Source organism: Papio anubis, chromosome 19 (genome assembly GCF_008728515.1).
Source record: "Papio anubis isolate 15944 chromosome 19, Panubis1.0, whole genome shotgun sequence".
NCBI classification, from domain to species: domain Eukaryota; kingdom Metazoa; phylum Chordata; class Mammalia; order Primates; family Cercopithecidae; genus Papio; species Papio anubis.
The window spans coordinates 3,560,668-3,582,279 of NC_044994.1; the positions used below are offsets into that span (position 1 = coordinate 3,560,668).

Here is a 21,612-nt window from a genome sequence, read left to right on the forward strand (position 1 = left end):
AGTGTGATGTACATTCTTGGTCTTTTGTCTATTCACATGTAGATATTTTCTCTTTTTTTTTTTAAGAGTTAGGGTCTCACTGTGTCACCCAGGCTGGAGTGCAGTGGTGCCATCATTAGTCACTGCAGCCTCAAACGCCTGGGCTCCAGCAATCTTCCTGCCTCAGCCTCCCAAGTGCCTGGGACTATAGGCGAGGACCACCATGTCCAGCTAATTGTTTTTTGTTTGTTTGTTTTGCGACGGAGTCTCCCTCTGTCACTCCAGACTGGAGAGCAATGGCACAATTGCAACCTCCGCCTCCTGGGTTCAAGCGATTCTCTCACCTCTGCCTCCCGAATAGCTGGGATTACAGGCACGTGCCACCATTCCAGGCTAATTTTTGTATTTTTAGTAGAGATGGGGTTTCACCATGTTGACCAGGCTGGTCTCGAACTCCTGACCTCAAGAGATCTGACAGCCTCAGCTTCCCAAAGCGCTGGGATTGCAGGCGTGAGCCACAGCACCCAGCCTGTTTTGTTGTTGTTGTTGTTTTAAAAGAATTTTATAGATACAGGGTCTCACTATGTTCCCCAGGCTGGTCTCAAACTCTGGGTTCAAGCAGTCCTCCTGCCTTGGCCTCCCAGAGTGCTTAGATTACCTGTGTGAGCCACTGCACTTGGCCGATATTTTCAGATGAGATAATTTTCCAAAAAAGATACTATTTTGTAATCGTTTTCACTTAAGAATATATTTCCATGTTTCCTCCAGTGAAGGTCACTGGGCGCCTGTACGCAGATAGGGCAGGGAATGGGGAGGGCACCTCAGGGCGTTGGGCCTTTCCTCAATTTTTCCTGCCTTGAACCTTGAGTCTCTTGGTCTATGCTTGTGCAGAGAACTCAGTGCTTATTTTATTACGAGATTTTATTCCTGAATTTTGGCAAAACTCCTTAGGCTTAACCTATTGGCGTCAAAAACATTGGGCAGTTGTGTTATGTGTCCCCCTCGTTATTACTTATTTTAGTCATTGGCCAGGCACTCGTGTTTGGAATTAACGTGATGAGTCCTTCTCCACTCAACTCCATTCATGCAATCACTGATTACTGCACTAAAAAATCTACAACGGAAGAAATGCCAGGAAGAGGCCATCCCAGCATTAAGAGATATTCTTATCATCAAAGTAAACAAGTAAACCAAATGTTCTTTCTTGCAGCCAAATAACTTTTTTTTTTTTTTTTCTTTTTGAGACAGAGTCTCACTGTATCACTGTATCACCCAGCTGGAGTGCGGGGGTGTGATCTCGGCTCACTGCAACCTCCGCCTCCTGGGTTCAAGTGAATCTCCTGCCTCAGCCTCCTGAGTAGCTGGGATTACAGGCACCTGCCACCACACTCTGTTAATTTTTTTATTTTTAGTAGAGACAGGGTTCCACCATGTTGGCCAGGCTGGTCTCAAACTCTGACCTCAGGTGATCCACCCTCCTTGGCCTCCCAAAGTGTGGGGACTACAAGCGTGAACCACCGCATCTGGCCTCCAAAGAACCTTACAGTAAAAACTGAATTATATGTAGACACACTAACACCAACCACTTATTTATGTTTTTGAAATCATAAGTTTGACCCTAATTATTTTGGTCTATCTCTAAATAAGACTCTCTCTCTTATTTAGATGGTTATCGAGACGTAAAGAAAAATAAATTTAAGCCAGGCGTGGTGGTTCACACCTGTAATCCCAGCCCTTTGGGAGGCCGAGGTGGGTGGATCATTTGAGGTCAGGAGTTCAAGACCAGCCTGGCCAACATGGTGAAACCCCGTCTCTACTAAAAATACAAAAATTAGTCAGGTGTGGTGGCATGCACCTGTAGTCCCAGCTACTTGGGAGGCTGAGGCAGGAGAATCACCTGAACCCGGGAAGTGCACCTGAAGCCGAGATCACACCACAGCATTCCAGCCTAGGCGACAGAGTGAGACTCTATCTCAAAGAAAAAAAAAATTAATTTGAACTTCTCCTAGATTAAGTCTCATTAATATTGTAAATGTTCTCAAATATTAGTTAATAATGAACAGAATAAGTAAAATATTATATTATCATAAAAAAAGTTTTTGGCCCAGCAGGGTAGCACATGCCTGTAAGTCTCAGCTGTGCAGGAGGCTGAGACGGGAGGATTGCTCGAGCCCAGGAATTGGAGTCCAGTCTGGGCAGCATAGCAAGATCCTGTCTGTAAATAAGTAAATAAATAAATGTTCTTTATAACAAAACATTTTTCATGTCAAAACATGCTCACCTACAGCAAGGGTCAGCAACTTTTTTCTGTAAGGGGCTGGTAACTATTTCAGACTCCACAGACCTCACTTCTATCAGAACCACTCAACTCTGCTGTTGAGAATGAACACATGGAACAGTCACACGAAAGTAGCTATTATGGGTTCATTGTGTCCCCCCACAATTCATATGCTAGAGTCTTAATCCCCAGTACCTCAGAATGTGACTTTTTTTTTTGAAATAGGGTGATTGCAGATATAACTAGTTAAGATGAAGTTATACAAGAGTAGAGTGGGGCCCCTCATCCAATATGACTGATATTCTTATAAAGAGGGGGAAATGTGGACGCAGACACGCACAGTGAGAAGACAATGTGAAGAGGCATGGGGAGAAGACGGCCATCTACAAGCCGAGGAGAGAGGCCTGGAACAAGTCCTTCCCTCACAGCTCTCAGAACACCTCGATTGGATTTCTAGCCTCCAGAACTGTGAGACAATCCATTTCTGTTGTTGAAGCAACCCCGTTTGTGGTGGTTTGTTACAGCAGCCATAGCAAACTAGCAGCAAATATAGAAGCCATACACAGTACATAAATGGATGGGCACGGCTGTGTCCCAATAAAACTTTATTTACAAAAAAGGGCAGCTGGCCAATAGGCTATAGTTTGCCAACCCCTGACCTATATAACCATTTTTAATGGCTGATTAGTGTTCTTTTGAATGGATGAATAGTAGTTTATTTACATAATTTTCTGTTGATGGGTAAAGATTGGTTTTGATTTTTTACTATTATAAACAATGTAGTAATAAACATATTTATGAAGAAGTCTTTCCACATACTAATTTTCTTCGTAGAAAAATTATAAAAATGGAATCCCTAGATCAATTGGCAGACATTCCAGAGACTTTTGATAGATATTGCCAAAATGTTCTTACGAAAAGCTGTTCTATCAGCAAGGTATAAAAGTGCAATTGATGGACAAAAAAGTTGTCATTATTAACAATTTGCATTTCTTGATTGAACATTAGTATGTTATTAGTACCAATTTGCATTTCTTTATTGAAATTTAAAAAATATTTATCATCAATTTCCTTTTCTTTCTTTACAAATTGCTATGTCATGGCCTTTGCTTAATATTTCTTGAAAGGAAGGCATATCCATATATATTAATTTTCTTAACATATATAATTATATATAATTTCCTTTTACCAGTCATTGTCATAGTTTTTTCTCAGTTTTCCTTTTAATTTTGTTGATGATATTTTGGGAACAATGCATTTCCATTTTTATGTAGTCAAATCTTATCAATTTTCTCTTTTCTGATTTTCTGATTTCTCCTGGTGATATATTTATATATAAACTTCTGAACTTTTGATTCTGAGACTGCCTCCTCTACAGCCCCAAACCAGTAGTAATAGTAACGGCAATAAAAATAATAGTGCTAAAACTTTCGAGGATTTAATTCAATGAGAATTCTAACATGAGGAAATAGTTTAAAGTGAAGTTAGTCTACAATTCACTCCTTTTGCTAACTTATTAAAAATTCAACCATCTCAGAGAGTTAAAGAGAGCATATGTATATATTATGGGCTTTTTTTTTTTAATACTATATATACCCCAGTGCCCACCAATTTACTGTGGAATAATAAAAATATTCTCCCTATAAAAATTCAGACTCTTGGTTATTTAGCCTAATGGATAGGCAATGGGGAGGGGGAAATTTAATATGGATCACCACTAATCAACACAGTAAGATGCAAAATGGGTGCATTTTGTGGAATTTTGTAAGAAAAGAGCCCTGCTGGAAATCATATCTCCAAATTAAGATTTGGAGGTAAAAGAATCTTAACCCTATTACCAAGTGAAAAAGGGTAGTGTCTGATGAGCTAGAAGGCAATACTACGAAAAAGCAAAGCTTTTTATTGCAGGTCAACCAGCAAAGAGACGAGTCCAGCTCGAATTTGTCTCCCTGTGCTGGTTTCAAGGCAGTAATCTTATTAGGAAAGGATTAGGGGGTGGATTCCAGGATTAGTGGATAATTGGTGGAAGGAAAGGGGAGGTCTGGAAACTCCTCGGACATGCACAGTTACCTATTGATAATGCCCACCTCATGAGTTGCATGTATAAATTTCAGGGGGAGTTAGTATGAAACACACGGTGGAAACATGGGCTGTGACATCAGCAAGCTTGTTCTGTGCAAATTCCAGTTGGCCATTTTGGTTCCAACTGATTTCAGCCAGTTTTGAAATCTCACAAGCTGAGGGAGTTTCAGCATTTCAACAAATGGTTTCTTTTATCTGCCATCCTGCAAACTCAAGACTTTCTGTTAGTCATTGGTTTCTTACTCTTTGGGGTATAGTTTCACTTTAAACTTTGTTTCTTTTCTTATCTAATATCCTGTAAGTCCAAGAATTTCTGTTAGTCATTGTTTCTTTAACTCTCTGGGGGCAGTGTTAATCCCAAGCTCTCTATCCTAGTTACAGTACTAACTGGGGCACACAGCGGGCTGTCCCTTACGTCTGACATTCCTTCCAATCTTTACTCCAGAGAGAAGCAGCTCTTTGGGCATAATAATGCGTTTTTACCATAAACTTTTAATTTTAGAATACGCATGTTCATAGAAAAGTTTCAAGGATAGTACAGAGTTCCCATACACCCCACATCCAATTTTCTCCATTGTTAACATCTTACATTACTTTGGTATGTTTGTCACAACTAAGGAACCAACATTGACATATTATTATTAACTAAAACCCATACTTTATTTGGATTCCATTAGTTTTTCCCTAACATCCTTTTTTTCCTTTGTTCCAGGACCCCATCCAGGATACCAAGTTATACTTCACTGTCATGTTTCCTTAGGCTTCTCTGAGCTGTGACAGCTTCTCAGACTTTCCTTTCTTGATCATCTTGACAGTTTTGAGAAGTTCTGGTCAGATATTTTGAAAAATGTCCCTCAATTGGGGTTTGTCAGGTGCATTTCTCATGGTTAGACCAGGGTTATGTGTTTTCAGAAGGAAGACCACAGAGGTTAAAGTGTCATTTTCATCAACTTCATCATAAATTAAACATATCAAGGGTTGATACTATCAACATGACTTATCACTGATGATGTTGACCTTGACCACTTGGCTGACGTGGTGTTTGTCAGGTTTCTCCACAGTGAATGATTTTACTGTGAATAATTTTACCCTTTCCTTACTGTATGTACCCTTTGGAAGGAAGTCACCCTGCAGAGCCCATGCCCAAGGGTGGAGATTATGCTCTACTTCTTTGAGGGAGAAGTATCCACAGAAATGATTTGGAATTCTTCTGTTTGGGAGATTTGCCTCTCCTCAATAATTTATTAATTCCATCATTTATTAATATCAGTGTGGATTGTGGGTATTTATTTACTGAGACGGAGTCTCACTCTGTTGCCCAGGTTGGAGTGCAGTGGCACAATCTCGGTTCACTGCAAGCTCCACCTCCTGAGTTCAAGCGATTCTCCTGCCTCAGCCTCCCGAGTAGCTGGGACTACAGGTGCCCGCCACCACGCTTGGCTGATTTTTTGTATTTTTAGTAGAGACGGGTTTTCGCTGTGTTAGCCAGGATGGTCTCGATCTCCTGACCTCATGATCTGCCTGCCTCGGCCTCCCAAAGTGCTGGGATTACAGGTGTGAGCCACTGCGCCCGGCTGATTATGGGTATTATGGGTATTTATTTTGTACTTTGGGTTATAATCCAATACTATGTTTTTATTTTCTGCTCAAATTGTCAGCTTTGGTCATTAAGAGCTCTTTCTGATGGCTACTATGTTCTATTTGATATACACCTGCTGGTTTGCTTTGTAAGCACTTCCTTACTTTCTGGCTCTACAAGATACTTCTGGTTCATCCTGTATATTCACTACCCCAGCTGTAGAATCATCCATTTCTAGGTTTTTTAAAACTGGGGAATAGTATTTAGAAACCAAGACCTGGCCGGGCGCACTGGTTCACGCCTGTAATCCCAGCACTTTAAGAGGCCGAGGCGGGCGAATCACGAGGTCAGGAAATTGAGATCATCCTGGTTAACATGGTGAAACCCTGTCTCTACTAAAAATACAAAAAATTAGCCGGGCGTGGTGGCGGGCGCCTGTAGTCCCAGCTAATGGGGAGGCTGAGGCAGGAGAATGGTGTGAACCCGGGAGGCGGAGCTTGCAGTGAGCTGAGATCGCGCCACTGCACTCCAGCCTGGGGCACAGAGCAAGAATCTGCCTCAAAAAAAAAAAAAAAAAAAAAAAAAAAGAAACTAAGACCTAGGCTAGGTGTGTTCCTTGATGCTGGGTATCATTGTCTCTAGACCCTCCCAGTGAACACGATTAGGAAGTATATACCTACATGTATGTGTAAATATATGTATGTATAGTAACCCTTGCATATACACAAATTATATTTACTTCTATATCTGCTTACCAGTGTCTATATTAAGCTAATCATGAGTTCATACTGATGTCCTCAAGTCTAATTCAGTACCACGTGGCTCCTTTCAGCCTTTCTTGCTTGTCTGTAACCTACTCCAAAAGTGACTTGGTTACCATCATCCACCAACCATTTACCTATTTGCCCAATCCCAGTATGCATGTAGAATGGTTTCAGAATAGTAGACCTGTACCTCCATGGCTAGCAACTTTATCAACTAGAACACAGTGCTTATATATAGTTCCTTTTATCTTTAGTTTTATAGTTTCCAGCATTTCCAAAGTTACTTCACATCAGCATTTCTTTCCCCCGACACCTTCAGTGAAGTTGTATCACACATTTGTAATATAGTTAAAGTCATGCACCACATAATGACATTTGGTCAGTGATGGACTGCACATACAACAATGGTCCCATAAGATTATAACAGAACTGAAAAATTCCTATTAGCTAGTGGCATCATAGCTGTCCTAATGCCATGGCAAAATTACTTTATTTTAAAAATAAATTTAGTGTGTAGCCTAAGGGTACAGTGTTTATAAAGTACACAGTTTATAAAGTACACAATAATGTACAGGCATGTCTCAGGCTTTTACATTCACCACTCACTCAGTGACTCACCCAGAGCAACTTTCTATGTATGGAAAGTGCCCTATGGAGGTGTACCATTTTAATCTCCTTTTTATTTTGTTTTTTTTATTTTTTTTTTGAGACAGAGTTTCACTCTTGGCGTTCAGGCTGGAGTGCAATGGCGTGATCTTGGCTCACTGCAACCTCTGCCTCCCAGTTCAAGTGATTCTTCTGCCTCAGCCTCCCAAGTAGCTGGGATTACAGGTGCCCACCATCACACCCGGCTATTTTTGTATTTTTAGTAGAGACAGAGTTTCTCTATGTGGCCAGGCTGGTCTTGAACTCCTGACCTCAGGTGATCCGCCTGCCTCTGCCTCCCAAAGTGCTGGGATTATAGGCATGAGCCACCACGTCCGGCCATTTCAATCTTTTATAGCATATTTTTACTGCAACTTTATATGTTTAGATATGGATTAGGCACACAAATACCATTAAGTTAAAATTGCCTACAGTATTCAGTATGGTAACATGCTCTAGGGGCTCATAGCCTAGGAACAATAGGCTCTCCCAACTAGGTTTGTGTAAGTACACTCTACGATGTTCACACCATGACAAAATCACCTAATGACACATTTTTCAGAATGTGTCCCTGTCATTAAGAGATGCATGACTATTTATTCTTTTTTCTTCTTTTTTTGAGATAGAGTCTCACTTTGTTGCCCAGTCTGGAGTGCAGTGGTGTGAACACAGGCTCACTGTAACCTCAACCTCCCAAGCTCAAGCAATCCTGCCACCTCAGTCCCCCAAGTAGCTGGGACTACAGTTGTGCACCACTATGTCTGGCTAATTTTTGTATTTTTTTTTTGTAGAGACGCGGTATCACTATGTTACCCAGGCTATGACTATATTATTTTGTCACAATCTGCATTTCATCCTAGAATCCTGTTCTGTTGGTTGATTTTTTTCAAATTTGCATATATTATTGTATGCTGTGGAGTCCTTTGGGTTTTGACAAATGGATGGTTTTGTTTGTTTGTTTTGACGGAGTTTCACTCCTGTTGCCCAGGCTGGAGTGCAGTGGCATGATCTTGACTCACTGCAAGCTCCACCTCCCGAGTTCAAGCGATTCTCCTGCCTCAATCTCTCAAGCAACTGGGATTACAGGCGTCTGCCACCATGCTCAGCTAATTTTTTGTGTTTTTAGTAGAGACAGGGATTCACCATGTTGACCAGGCTGGTCTCGAACTGCTGACCTTGTGATCCTCCCACCTTGGCTTCCCAAAGTGCTGGGGTTACAGGCGTGAGCCACTGCTCCCAGCCAATGGATGGTATTATTAACCACCACTACAGTAATAGTTTCAGAGCCCTAAAAAAATATGTGCTTCACCTAGTCAACCCTCATCCTTCTGCAAACCCCCGGCAACCACTGATTTGCTCATTGTCTCTATAATTTTGTCTTTCCAGAATGTCATAAAATGGAATCATACAGTATGCAACCTTCTCAGATTGATTTCACCTAGCAATACACATTTAAGGCATTCCCATGTTGTCTTGTGTATTGTTTCTTTCATCACTGAATACAAAAATTATCCATTTAGTTAAACTCTGAAAAGCAGATCTTAAGACAAAAATTTGAGTGCAAGTAGTTTATTTGGGAGATAATCCCAGGAGACATCGGAGGAGGATTTAGGAGGTGATCAAGTCAGTTGCCACGGTGCACAACTGAAGCTCACGCCCAAGGCAAGCTGAGAGGGAGTAATGCTAACTCTCTAGCCTTCACTGGAACATTTTGTCTTGGGGCAGTAAGCCTGGCACCTCTGCTTGCCCTAGGCACAGACCCTGCATGTCCCTGCAACCACCCTGAAAGAATCACAGGTGTTTGCAGTGAGCAGTCATCTGAGAATAGAGGCCAGTGCTGAGAAACTGTGCTTGGAGAGGGCACCTGCAATGTCTGTTACAAGAGGTGAGCAATATTAGCAGAAGAAAGATTTCTCTTCTAGATCCCACTCTAAAGAGTCTGAAAATCTAACTGAGGATCGCTGGGTACCCTGCCAAGATAGAGCTGTGAGCAGTGGTCCTACTCTGACCACTTCTGACTTTCTAGTCTAATGTTTAAAGCTCTCTGGTGTGAGTATTTACTGAAAAATTCCATTTGGAGCTGCTTTGGTAAGATTCAGGGTAGGTGTAAGTTTGTTGATGTTTTAATACAAATATGCTACTAAAAAGACCTAACAAATGCACATGGCTGCTGGCCATAGTTCATGGTGTAAAGACGTTGCTCTCTGCTTGCCGTTCTTTGAATCTATCAACGCCCACCTTCCAAAGAAGCCAGACAAGTGAGCAGACTGCTAAAGGCTACACCTGCCTTCAGAACAAATGGAGCCACAGTGGAGTGGAGCAGGTAGAAAGAAGCAAAGCAGCAGGCCCCAGGAATCATCTTTTAGTGTGTTGTAGCTTCAATGTTCAGACAATGTTTAGATGTTCAGACAGATGGTCAATACTGGCCTTCCTGGGAAGGGCCCGAGCTCATTCTCACCATAAGTGAATGTGGCATTCAGTGGGCCCTTCATGCATGAATGAATAAAGGCATGCATGGATTACAGCTTGTATAATGGAAAACAGTTGAAGATGGTTTATACTAAAACACTTAATTAAAAAAATATTTTTGCTAAAATGACCTTTACCAACATCTGGGAGACCACCAGCTCCACCTTGGCCTCTGAGTAAAGAGAAAGGAGAATCACTATATATTGTGTGTATCAAAACATCACTATGTACCCCATAAATTTGTGCAATTATTATGTGTTAATTTTAAAAAATAAAATAAAGGAAATTGGAGAGAGGTGAGAAAGGCACTATTCCCATGCTTCCAATACATCCAAAGTTTAAAATCATAATATTGAAAAACAAATGTTTAAACCAAAAAGAGTAAAATGTCACAGATTAACACAGTCCTGTCAGCACCACACATTTAATGAAATGATGTCATATGGTACAAATCTCTCTTTCCCAGTCCAAATATAGGCTTCTTGAGGGTGAGATATGCCTTGGAATCCACAGTCTTTACATCCCATTGTGGAATAACCCAGACACTCAATGAAAACCTACACAATAGGATCAAAGTGCCCATATCTTGTGAGTTTTTCTTTTTTGACTCGGGAAGGAAATCACAATTAACTTCCTGGTCTCCTGCTACAACACTGAGTGTAGAAAAGAAAAACGACATTTTAATACTAGACTCATGATGTTTAGTGCAAAGAATGCACTATCTCTGGTAAACACGATTTGACCCTAACTTATAGGCTAACCTGCTGCCCCTAATTCTGTCGTGACTATGATTCCTCCTGGGGATATCCAGGAAAGCCTCCTAAAATTGCTTCCCAGCCTCCGATGCAGGGTGGTTTATTGCCAGGCAGAGAGGAGCCTTCCAGTTAGGAGAAAGCAACCAGGGTGTGACGTGGGCAGGAGCAGGGACCCTGGGCAGCAGTGAGGCCGGGATGGAGGCTGGGCTAAATGAAAGGGGCATTTCACCACAGGTTACAGAGTTGCAATTTTACTTAATTTGCAAGAAGAGTCTCACAGAAAGTTTTCAGGAAATGATACGATTTGCTCTGTACCTGTATCACTCCCTGCTAGCATATTCTATGCTAGCTCTGAGAGTCAAAGATAACATTCAAAGAGATCTATTGAGAAACTATCACAATAATCAAGATAGAACATATTAAAAGCCTATGCTAGGACAGTGGAAAGAAGGTGAAAAGGTTTGAGAAATTCAGAAATAGAATTTCCATGGTTTGGTCAGTGCTTGAAAGGAGCTGAAACGGGCTCTCCAATTTGAAGCCTGAGCCTCTGAGAGAATGCAGCACAGGAATGGCATTGCTAACAAGGTGCAACACCATTTGCATGCCAGAGGGGACTTCAGCACACCCGTTCCGCAGCTGCAAATCAAGCTCTGGTCTCGGGAAAGCAGTCAGGCTAGACAATAGATTAGAAGCAGCCAGACACCCAGAGGCAACAGTTGAAGCCATAAAGTTGGATGAAATCAGAAGGAAGGTGGTGTACTGAGGAGGAATAGGAACACACATTTGCAGGAAGTACCTTCATTTAAGCTCTAAGAAGAGCCAGCAAAGGAAAATGAAAAGGGCAGTAAAAGGAGTGCAGAAACCACAGAGCCAGCTTCTGGGCTGGAGGAGTGTCCACGAGGGAGGGGGGGCCCACAGCTTTACCTGCCCTCTGGGAGTGGAGAGTGGAAAGGGGATAGGCTTTGAAAGTGCAGAGCTGGGGGAGGGACCGAATTCAGGTGATCAAGTGACTACATCATGATTCTCATTTAAGAATTTATTTAGTGAGAAGGGAAGAGAGGGTAGCTTGGAGGAGAAAAAAAGACAGCTGATCAAAACTAGAGAAGATTTATGCATATAGGTAGGTTGATGGGAGGGGTAGAACAGTGCAGGGGTGATTTTAAGATGAAAATAAAAACAAATAAGCAAAAAGCTTGGGGCGTGCCTTAGCAATGAGAGAAAACGTATGCGCACATCCAGAGAGAAGCGAAGTGAAGGAGAATCGACAAAGCTGCCACCTACGGTCCGCCAGACCCACCTGGGGACACCCGTTTGGGCACTGGGTTCTCAGAAGCTAATTCAGGGCCTCAGACCCTACAAAGTCAAGATGGCTGGATGGACCCCGATGCATGAGTCATTTCAAAAAAAGCCAGTTAAGAGCTTCACTGAGGGTTGAGTAATGATTTCAACATCAAGGTCAGGGATACAGAAAAGATAAATCAAGCTGCCCAAGTGGTGGGGTCAAGGAGAGTCACCCCAGCAGTTTTGGATCAGATCTTCTCATCAAAGCAGCAAGTCTCCTTTAATTGGGTGATTCAGCTCTTCCAGCCTGAGCTGGTTAACCCTTAACTCCCCTGTTAGAACTTACTCTTGAGATGCAAGAATGGGTTTTGGAATAGGACACAGGACGGACCTCCACATAAATGCACTTGCCCTCTTTACATCCCTTAAGCCCTCCATGCTCCTTCTGTAAAAGGAGAACAATTCTGCATCTATCTCAGATTTGTTTTGCGGATAAAATGAAATACAGTTTGAAAGTAGCTCCTGGGAAATTTTCACTCATCATGGATCTCCTTTTCTTCATTCTTTGACTATGTGCAGCACTTATAATGAGAGGAAAGAAAGGAGAAAACAGTAGTCGCTAATCTTGGACTTCTGTCTCTCTTGATCAGAAAGTCGTGGGTAACTTTCTTAACCTCCTGTGTCTGGGTTTCCTCACTTGTAAAGTGGAGATAAGGTGTCTGCCTCATAAAGGCTGTTATAAAGATAAAAAGAGATAATATGATGCAAAGCCCCTAGAACTGCGTCTGGCACACAGCAAGCCCCTGTATTCATGTTGGCTGTAACTGTTTCTGAGCTCTTACTTGGTGCCAGGGTCATAACAACTCTTCTGTAGCATCGACCCCACGGCTCCACTTGGCAGGCACCATGAGTGTGTCGCCTTCCATGTGAATAGCATTCCCAAGAGCTGCCCGGGGCTCCCCATGTGAGAGCCTCATCTCACGCACCCTCTCACTTGGTCCTCAGGACACACCTAGGGACAAATACCACAGGCTGACAATACTTTATACTTTGGGGGCAGATGTTTTCAGAATTCAGAACTTTGGATTTTACAAAGTAAAATAGTATATCTATCACAGAACATTCCAGCAGTCAGGGGGAGGATCCTATCATCAAATACAGTAGTATTTCTGCAGCTAGATACACAAATACTCACTCCTGGTTGGATAAATAATGATTATAAATAGCATCACTTCAGTTCAGGTTTGGTCCCGCTGCCAAATGGGTCCATGTCAAACTCAGGGGAAAAAAAATCTGTTTACAAAGTTTTTTGGATTCTAAAAGTGTGTATATGTGTGCTTATGAATTACTACCTGCATTTTACATATGAGGAAACTGAGGCTTAGAGGGATCAATCTGCCAAAGGTCTCACTACCAGCAAATTACAGAGCTGGGAGTCAGACATGGGTGGTCTGACTCTAGATCTCTTAATCTAATCTGCACACTGCATTGCCTCCCAAAAAAAGAAAAAGGAAGAGAACAAAAAAGAATGTACCAACTAAAAACCACAATGAGATACCATCTCACGCCAGTCAGAATGGTGGTTATTAAAAAGTCAGGAAACAATAGATGCTGGCGAGGCTGTGGAGAAATAGGGACGCTTTTACACTGTTGGTGAGAGTGTTACTTCAACCATTGTGGAAGACAGTGCGACGATTCCTCAAGGATCTAGAACCAGAAATACCTTTTGACTCAGCAATCCCATTGCTGAGTATATACCCAAATGATTATAAATTATTCTACTATAAAGACACACACACACCCCTATGTCTATTGCAGCACTATTCACAATAGCAAAGACTTGGAACTAACCCAAATGCCCATCAATGATAGACTGGATAGAGAAAATGTGGCACATATACACTATGGAATACTATGCAGCCATAACAAAGAATGAGTTTGTGTCCTTTTCAGGGACATGGATGAAGCTGGAAGCCATCACTCTCAGCAAACTAACACAGGAACAGAAAACCAAACACTGCATATTCTCACTCATAGTGGGAGTTGAACAATGAGATCACATAGACACAGGGAGGGGTACAACACACACCAGGGCCTATTGTGGGGTGGGGGGTAAAGGGGAGGGACAGCATTAGAACAAATACCTAATGCATGCAGGGCTTAAAACCTAGATGATGGGTCAATAGGTGCAGCAAACCACCGTGGCACGTGTATACCTTGGTAACAAACCTGCACATTCTGCACATGTATTCTGAAACTTAAAGTACCAAAAAAACAAAGAAAGAAAGAAAGAAAGAAGAATTAAAAAAAAGAATGTAGCAACTAAGAGGACAGGGAAAAGGAACCTTCCCGGCTTCAGGGCAAAGGCTGAACCCTATGGCATCATCATAACCACTCAGTTCCCTGTCCTAAGTGTCTTGCAAACAGTATGTTCACTTCATGTTGACATTAACCTCGTGATGTGGATACTATTCCCATTTCACAAGAGGTAACTGAGGTTCACAGAAACCAAGTAACTTGCTCAGAAACATTTGATGAGTAAGGGGTGGGGCTGACTCCCCAGTCTCTGGTTCCTACCCATGTGGTCAGAGTGCCTCCTCCAGTCACGCTGCCCTGTCTGCAGTGGAAAGAACTCCTCATTCTTGCCATTCTCAGTTGTCTTGTCTTTCCCCTTCTCTTCGTTCCCTCCTTTGTAAGTTTGGTAATTGCAGAAATCTCATGCAGCATGAAAAACTAGTCCCCACCTGACTCCTAGCAGCACTCAATAAACACCTGTTGGATGGATGGACGGATGGACAATCTTACAAAGATAGGTGATAAGGTGCTTATCCAGGAACTCATGAGTTTTCTGTTCCCCAACACACCCTCCCTCATTGCCAGATGTATAGTAGGTTAGACCAGAATGATCCCACATCCCAGTGTGCGCAGAACTAGCCTTTACTCCTGCTGTCCCAGCAGCGCTTTTCACTCTCTAAAGCGTCCCAGACTAGGGGAAGAGTCTGGAACTAAACAGAAGATTCAGGAACCTAAAAGGGCAAGCCTGGGTGAAGTTGCTGTAAAGACACACTCCACCCACCACCCTCCTCCCCCTGGCTGCAGCAAGAAAAGCACTGGAGAGGCCCAGGCAGCTGACACTCAGATGCCATCTAGGTAAGGCCCTGGAAGGCAGGCCCAGCCCCAGCTCTCCAGAAGGGATCCAGTCCCAGCTCTCCTCCACCTCCTGGAAGGGGACCCACCTCCAGTTCTCCACCACCTCCTGGAAAGGGACCCAGCCCCAGCTTTTCACCACCTCCTGGAAGGGACCCATCTCCAGCTCTCCACCACCCCCTGGCAGCAGGGCTGAGCACTGGCCCCCATCCAGGCTGTTACCATGGAGCCATAGCTATGGAGCTAGGAGGTTCACACTCCCATCCGGTATCTCCCAGGTGCTCTAAATAGGGCAGGGAAGTGAACCTAGGGAGCCAAGTGTGTAAGATGCGGGGACAGAGAGACCACTGTGGACCCTGTGACCAGAGGTGAGAGTGGGCATGGGGCTGATCACCAGAGACCAGGCTGGATGAATCAGACCTTCACAGAAGGCAAGAGGTGCCAATGAGGGGCAGTAATTAGCACATCCCCTCCCTGTGGGTGCAATAAGCCCTCCAGAAGCTTCAACACGTCCTTCTTACCCATTCACTCATCCTGGAAGAAAGGGCACAGGGTTACATCCTGAAAACAAGCTGAAGCCTAAGACAATAGAAGCCACTGTGAACAACTGGAAGACTACATTCAGCTTTCTGCATCAGACAGAATGGGGCTTGTGCCACATCAGGAGGCCATCAAGCAGCACACGGAGAGGCCCACCTGGTAAGGAACGAAGGCTTCCTGCCAACAGCCAGTGAGTGAGCCACCTCAGCAGCAGAATCCCGGCCCCAGTCAAGCCTTCAGATGACTGTAGCCCCAGATGACATCTGAAGACCCCTAACCAGAACCACCTAGCTAAGCCATTTTCAATTTCCTGCCCTCAGAAACTGTAAGATGATAACTATTTATTGTTTTATGCCAATTTAAGTTAGGGGCAAAACAAATGTGTTTTGCAGTAATAGATAATATTTCTGTTATACGCACACACATAAAGTTAAAATTAATTTCCAGAAATAGAAAAACAGAATTAGTGTTGGGCAGGCCAAGGAGGGTGGATCACGAGGTCAGGAGATTGAGACCATTCTGGCTAATATGGTGAAATCCCATCTGTACTAAAAATACAAAAAATTAGCCGGGTGTGGTGGTGGGCGCCTGTAGTCCCAGCTACTCAGGAGGCTGAGGCAGGAGAATGGCATGAACCCGGGAGGCAGAGCTTGCAGTGAGTGGAGATCGCACCACTGCACTCCAGCCTGGGCGACAGAGTGAGACTCCGTCTCAGAAAAATAAATACATAAATAAAAGAAAAAAGAAAAAAAAAAAGAAAAATGTAATTAGTGGCTCATAGGATATGATAATTTCAAATGTTTTTGACATACATTGCCAAGTTGCTTTCTAGAAAGATTATACCAATTTATACTCTAACCAGCATATATGGGACTGCCTATTTTCAGGATACCAGGCAACACCTGGTGTTATCTTTTCAGTTTTTTAATAGAACACTGGAATGGAAGGGAGAAGATGGCTTCACATATGTACAAAAAGCCAGTTGCTGCAGTTATGTCTAGAAACTGGAGACGAGACACTCTTGGAGATGAATGCTCACAAAATTGTGATGAAGTCTCTCTCCTCTTCCAACCTGCAAGTCTTGCTCTCTGGACAATACCTGCTAGAACAGGAACTATTTGAAGGAACAGGAACTATTTAGAGCAACCACAGGGAATGCTGGAGTCCAGTTGAACACAGCCTGAGCTCCTTGTCCTTGCTCTCCAGGGCCCCTTCAATCCACCAGAGTTGTTTTGTAAAAATGTGCAAGTTGCCATGAAGGCCTCCCAGCCTCAGGGCATAACTCCTCAGACACTGGTTCTATTAAACACACCCCGAGGTGAGATGCAACAGTCCTGCGGGAGGGGGTAGTGGAAACCCTGTGCAGAGTGCTATTGACATAGCAAGTCTGGGCTGCACAAAATTTGCCATCTGAATCCAGTCACGGGATGATTTCCAAAACCATCTCCCAAAGTTGCTATACACAGGAAACTGCTTCTTAGCAAATGCAAAAGAAAGGCATGTTTTCTCATAAAATTGGAACACCAGGTCTCTTGTTGGTGATGAGTGTTTCTAGTTTGATTACATATCGGAAGCATTTCCTAGCAGGGGCCTCGGACAGCGTCTCCAATGCTGAGAACGTGAAAGTGCTGCTTCTCTCCTCTTCACCTCCCACTTTCCCAGTTATCTAGATGTCAAATGAAGCTCTGCAGAGAAAACATAAACCCCACAAGGGCATGAATGTGAAAGTGTGTGTGTGTGTTTGTTGGTGGCAGGTAGTGGGGGCTGAGACAACGGAGGAGAGGGGATGGGAGTGAGTATACCTCATCAAAGTAACTGACTTGGCAAATACACTTATGAAATCTTTCTTGCATGTTAAAGAAGTCACCCTCATCCTTTGTTTTTTCTTGTCTCCATTCCCCTTCCTCTCTGAAAAACAAAACACACAGAAAAATATAAAGGCGAATAAAACACACGCGTTGAAATGATCGAATGTTATCCTTTTGTCAAATTGGCTTCATATTTCTATCATGAAGTAAATCCTACAAATGACAGATCAAATGACAGACATGACAGAGCATCTGTCTACAATGACAAGATCAAATGACAGACATGACAGAGCATCTGTCTACAAATGACAGAGCAAAGAGTTACTTTGCTCTCCCTGATCCTGTTCACTTCTCTGCCTCCCCTCAGGTAAGGACCATCATGAAGTTCATGTTTTAATTTCTAATTCTTTTAGCACACAAACACATTCAAAAACAATGTCTGTAGTTCTATGTGAGTTGACATGCATTAGTACTTATTCAGCTTGCTTTATTCACTCAGCCAGGGCCACAGGTTGGTTGCCCAGGCTGTGCACTGCAGTTCCTGAGGGTTGCATTCATACAGGCCACTATGATGGCTCTCTTGGGGGTGTGCAGGATGGCAGCCTGCACTCCAAATTCTGTTTCTGAGATCCACGTTGATGCCTGATAGTGAGTTCATTTTCATTACCTGGTAGCTTTCATCATGTGGCTGGGCCGCATTTCATTTTTCCATTTCCTTAGTGGAAGGCAACATTTTGCTATTGCAAACAGTGTTTCAGAGAATATCCTTATGTACGTCTGCATATGTACAGGTGCGCACATTTCCCTGGGGAATCATCATTCTCTGTTTGAGTTAACTGATTTTTAAAACATGATTCTACTGAACATTGTAATAAGAAAAAGACAAACTTGATAAAACTTAAAATATTTATTAGTATGAATCAGTGTGTGTTAAACCAAAAATAACAGATACAATTGGGCATTGTTGATGGAAATGCTTTACTACAGAACAGAATACATGGTGGAAAGGTCCTAGCTGACTGCAGCGGTGTCTTGTATGTGCAAGAGCTGGGTCCGGCCCAGACAGAAGCTCTTTACAAAAACACGAGAAAAGGGAGCAGTTTGCACAACAGGGCAGCGCCATCGGATTATGGGGTCTGGTTTCGAAATGATGTTAAAACGGTAAGCTAGATACCCAATCGGTCTGAATACAGCTCAGAGCCCTTTAATTTCTAAGCTAGCTCACCATTCAACTTGCCATGAGCATTGCAGAACAGTGAGAACCGAAGCCCACACAAAAAAGCTCAGTTTCAGCCATCACATGTCAAGGTCCTTGATTGTAGAGGAAATATTTCAGTCATCCAAACCTTTCTCAGAAAATGAACTCAGTTTCCACTGGGGCACAGCCCTTATTGTTAGCTAAAAGTTAGTTTCGGGCCTTCAACCTTTTGGTCTGCAAGGTAACGTCATATTCAACAGCCTAATGTGCCATTTTTAACCATAAAATGGCAAGTCAATTATGTGGCGACGTATAATGCTTGCACAACTCCACTGCCATTCTTGGAGATTTCCACTGGGAAGTCATCCCTCTGAGAAGCCATGGCTACCTTATATTAACACATGGCTAGGGGCCAAACTCAGCCAGTGAAATGGATTATATGTCGCGGTAACACATATACAATCATATTTACACAGATACACACTCATGCCACGCATGAAAGAAAAAAAAAAGGGAGAAAGAACAAATTTTGGAAAACGATGCCAAGGATGCTACATCACATGAAACTACATGACTTTTTTTTGGCAACAGAAATTTCCAGGCCTTTACATAATATTATGTGGTTATGATTCAATTATTAGACAGCCAGGAAGTAATCCCGAACCAAAACAAAGGAAGGCTGTAAAGCCTCATTGTAGACAAGGCTTCAGCATCCACAAAGATACGATGTTTATGTGAATCCCAGTGTGCCCAAGTGTGATCTCCTCTCTTCACCGGCTGCTCTGAGTGCTGATGAGAATATATATATTGTCCTCTGACTGGCTTGAATAGCTAAGGCAATACAGAAAGGTAACAGAGTGGTTTCACACCCTCATGTGCCTTTGAAATAAAACCATGGGCTCATTAGTGGGTAGCTCACTATGTGTGGCTAAGACTAGACATTTTATGCAAAACACAACCACTGCAAACCCAGCCCAAAGATGCAAAACTCTCAGCTAGGATACTTACCCCTCAGCTGAAAACCTGAACAGCTGTCAAGAGATAAACTCAGGTTCTCAGGGAAAACTGGATGAGGAAAGGCTACAAAATAAGCCTGCATGTCAGCTGGAAAGAGGTCACTTCAATTTTCAACTCGTTTTTTTTTTTTTTTTTTTTTTTTTTTCCTTTGGCAAGGGTATGATCATTTCTTGGCCTGCAAGCACAATCATGCCAATTATTAATGTGGACAAGGTGGAAAAAACCCTAAAAATCCTTGCAAAAGGTCTTGCCAAGACATCCAAATGCCACTTGCTAACAGTTTTTGAGGTACCTATTTGGGAGAGCCAAATGGAACTCTTGAAGCAAAATAAATGTTTTCCAGCCTTCACATCCTAACACTGTCAATGAACTCTCTTAAGGTGAGTGACGTGGAGGCGTGCTGAGTAACTGAAGTGCCAGGTCTTTAATCCAAGCAGCTCATGATCTCTTTCCTGACTTTCATGATATAGATTGTCAATAAAGGTTAGCTGTCCCTTGAATGCTCATGGCAAAGAAGGTTCCAGCTGGCCCTGGTTAGCACACAGCATGATTAACCATTTCTGAGCACCAATCCTAATGTCCTTTAAGAATCACCCCCTAATATAAGCCCTGGCAGGAAATCAACTGCTTCTTGATCCCAACTTTTTATGAACGTTAGAATGGTAATAGAATTTGAATTTTCAGTAGGAATCAGTTCTCTTCCTTTCCACACTTTTTTGTCCTTTACTTCCTTTGGATTCAAACATCTTTAATTAATTGAGCAGACAGGGAATCTGAAAAGGAAGGTATTCATCGAAGCCCAATCTCAGTTCCTTGGCATTCCAGGGTCGGACCTCTGGTTAGCCCTAAAACCCTTCTCCTCAAGCTAGAAACATAAAAATACTTTTTCTGATTTTGTAGTTTTTTTTGGGTCTAGAATTTTAAAGTGCTGATACTTCCTCTGGCTGGTTTTCCTGTAACCTATTATTAATTGCTATTATTAGAAGTTTGCCCAATGATTTAGATTCAAACATTAAATTTAATTCCAGTTAATTCTCTTTCCCTAGATATGACATCAAGAGATATTCTCTTAGTAAAGTAATACTATGTGCATTAAATTCTCTAAGAGAGGAGGAATGTATTCCTGCGGAGGAGATGCATGTCAGGTGGTCTCTTGAACAACGTGTATATCCTGCATCTCTCACCACTTACATGGTAATTACTTAAATCACTCTTTCAAACTAGGCCACCCGATCCCAAAATTATATGCAATAATTTAGTTTGATTTGGTTTGTTTGGGTATATATGACCATAACTTAGAAAAATGTTCACCAATTCAAAGTGGTGTAGACAACAGTTTCTAATACACTTTTCCTGGCTTCTGTAATAGCTCAAGTCTCAGTCTGAGCGGCGCTCCACTGACACGTCTCTGATTTCCTTCTGAAAAGTAATAAATAAAGGCTTGCTTCCAAAGCTAGCTAAAAACTAACCTCCTGAATTGAATTTGCTTTTCAGTGAAGGTTGGTTAGGTAACAAAGGCAATGACATCGAAGTAGTTACTGGAATTTGGATAGGCAGCACAGGAAATCCGAGTGGAACGCCACTTTAGAATCCCGCACACATAAGAAGGCAGTAAGACTTTTGTACATCCAAGAATTTTTAAAGGTTTTTTCTTTTCTTTTCTTTTTTTTTTTTTTTTTTTTAGCAAAAATGCAACTACTTCCCTTCTGTGTGCATTTCATACACTAAAGGCCATTTTGTGGTGATGTGGTGGGTTTTCCCAGGGTTTTCTAAAATCATTTTCAGGAACATTTCCTGCCCCGCACCCTGCAGGTCTTCCAGGATGCAAAGCCAGTGTGCTCACTCTTCTCAAAGTGAGGTGCCAGGCCACCGAGCATAGCGTCCTCCAGCAGCGCACAGGATGTGGGCTCTGGCTTCTTCAAGTACCACGTACCACGGACCACGGCCCTTGGGTCAACAGCACCGGCGGCTGGCTTGACTGGTTGGCTTCACAAGTTTGATCCCATTGTTTCCATTTTCATGGGGGTCCAAGGGTGGGATCTGGCGGCCTAGAACAAAAAGGAGGCCAAG

General features: G+C 42.6%; 1 protein-coding gene across 1 annotated transcript in view; it reads right to left on the reverse strand.

The window, feature by feature from the left end:
- Positions 1–18,219: 18,219 nt before the first annotated feature.
- The window catches only part of RAB31 (RAB31, member RAS oncogene family), a 149,497-nt gene continuing 146,104 nt past the window's right edge, over positions 18,220–21,612 (reverse strand). Inside the window, exon 7 of the mRNA XM_003914153.4 lies at positions 18,220–21,590. Coding sequence (XP_003914202.1) covers positions 21,496–21,590 — 95 coding nt within the window. The 3' untranslated portion in view covers positions 18,220–21,495. The remainder of the gene's footprint in view (positions 21,591–21,612) is intronic.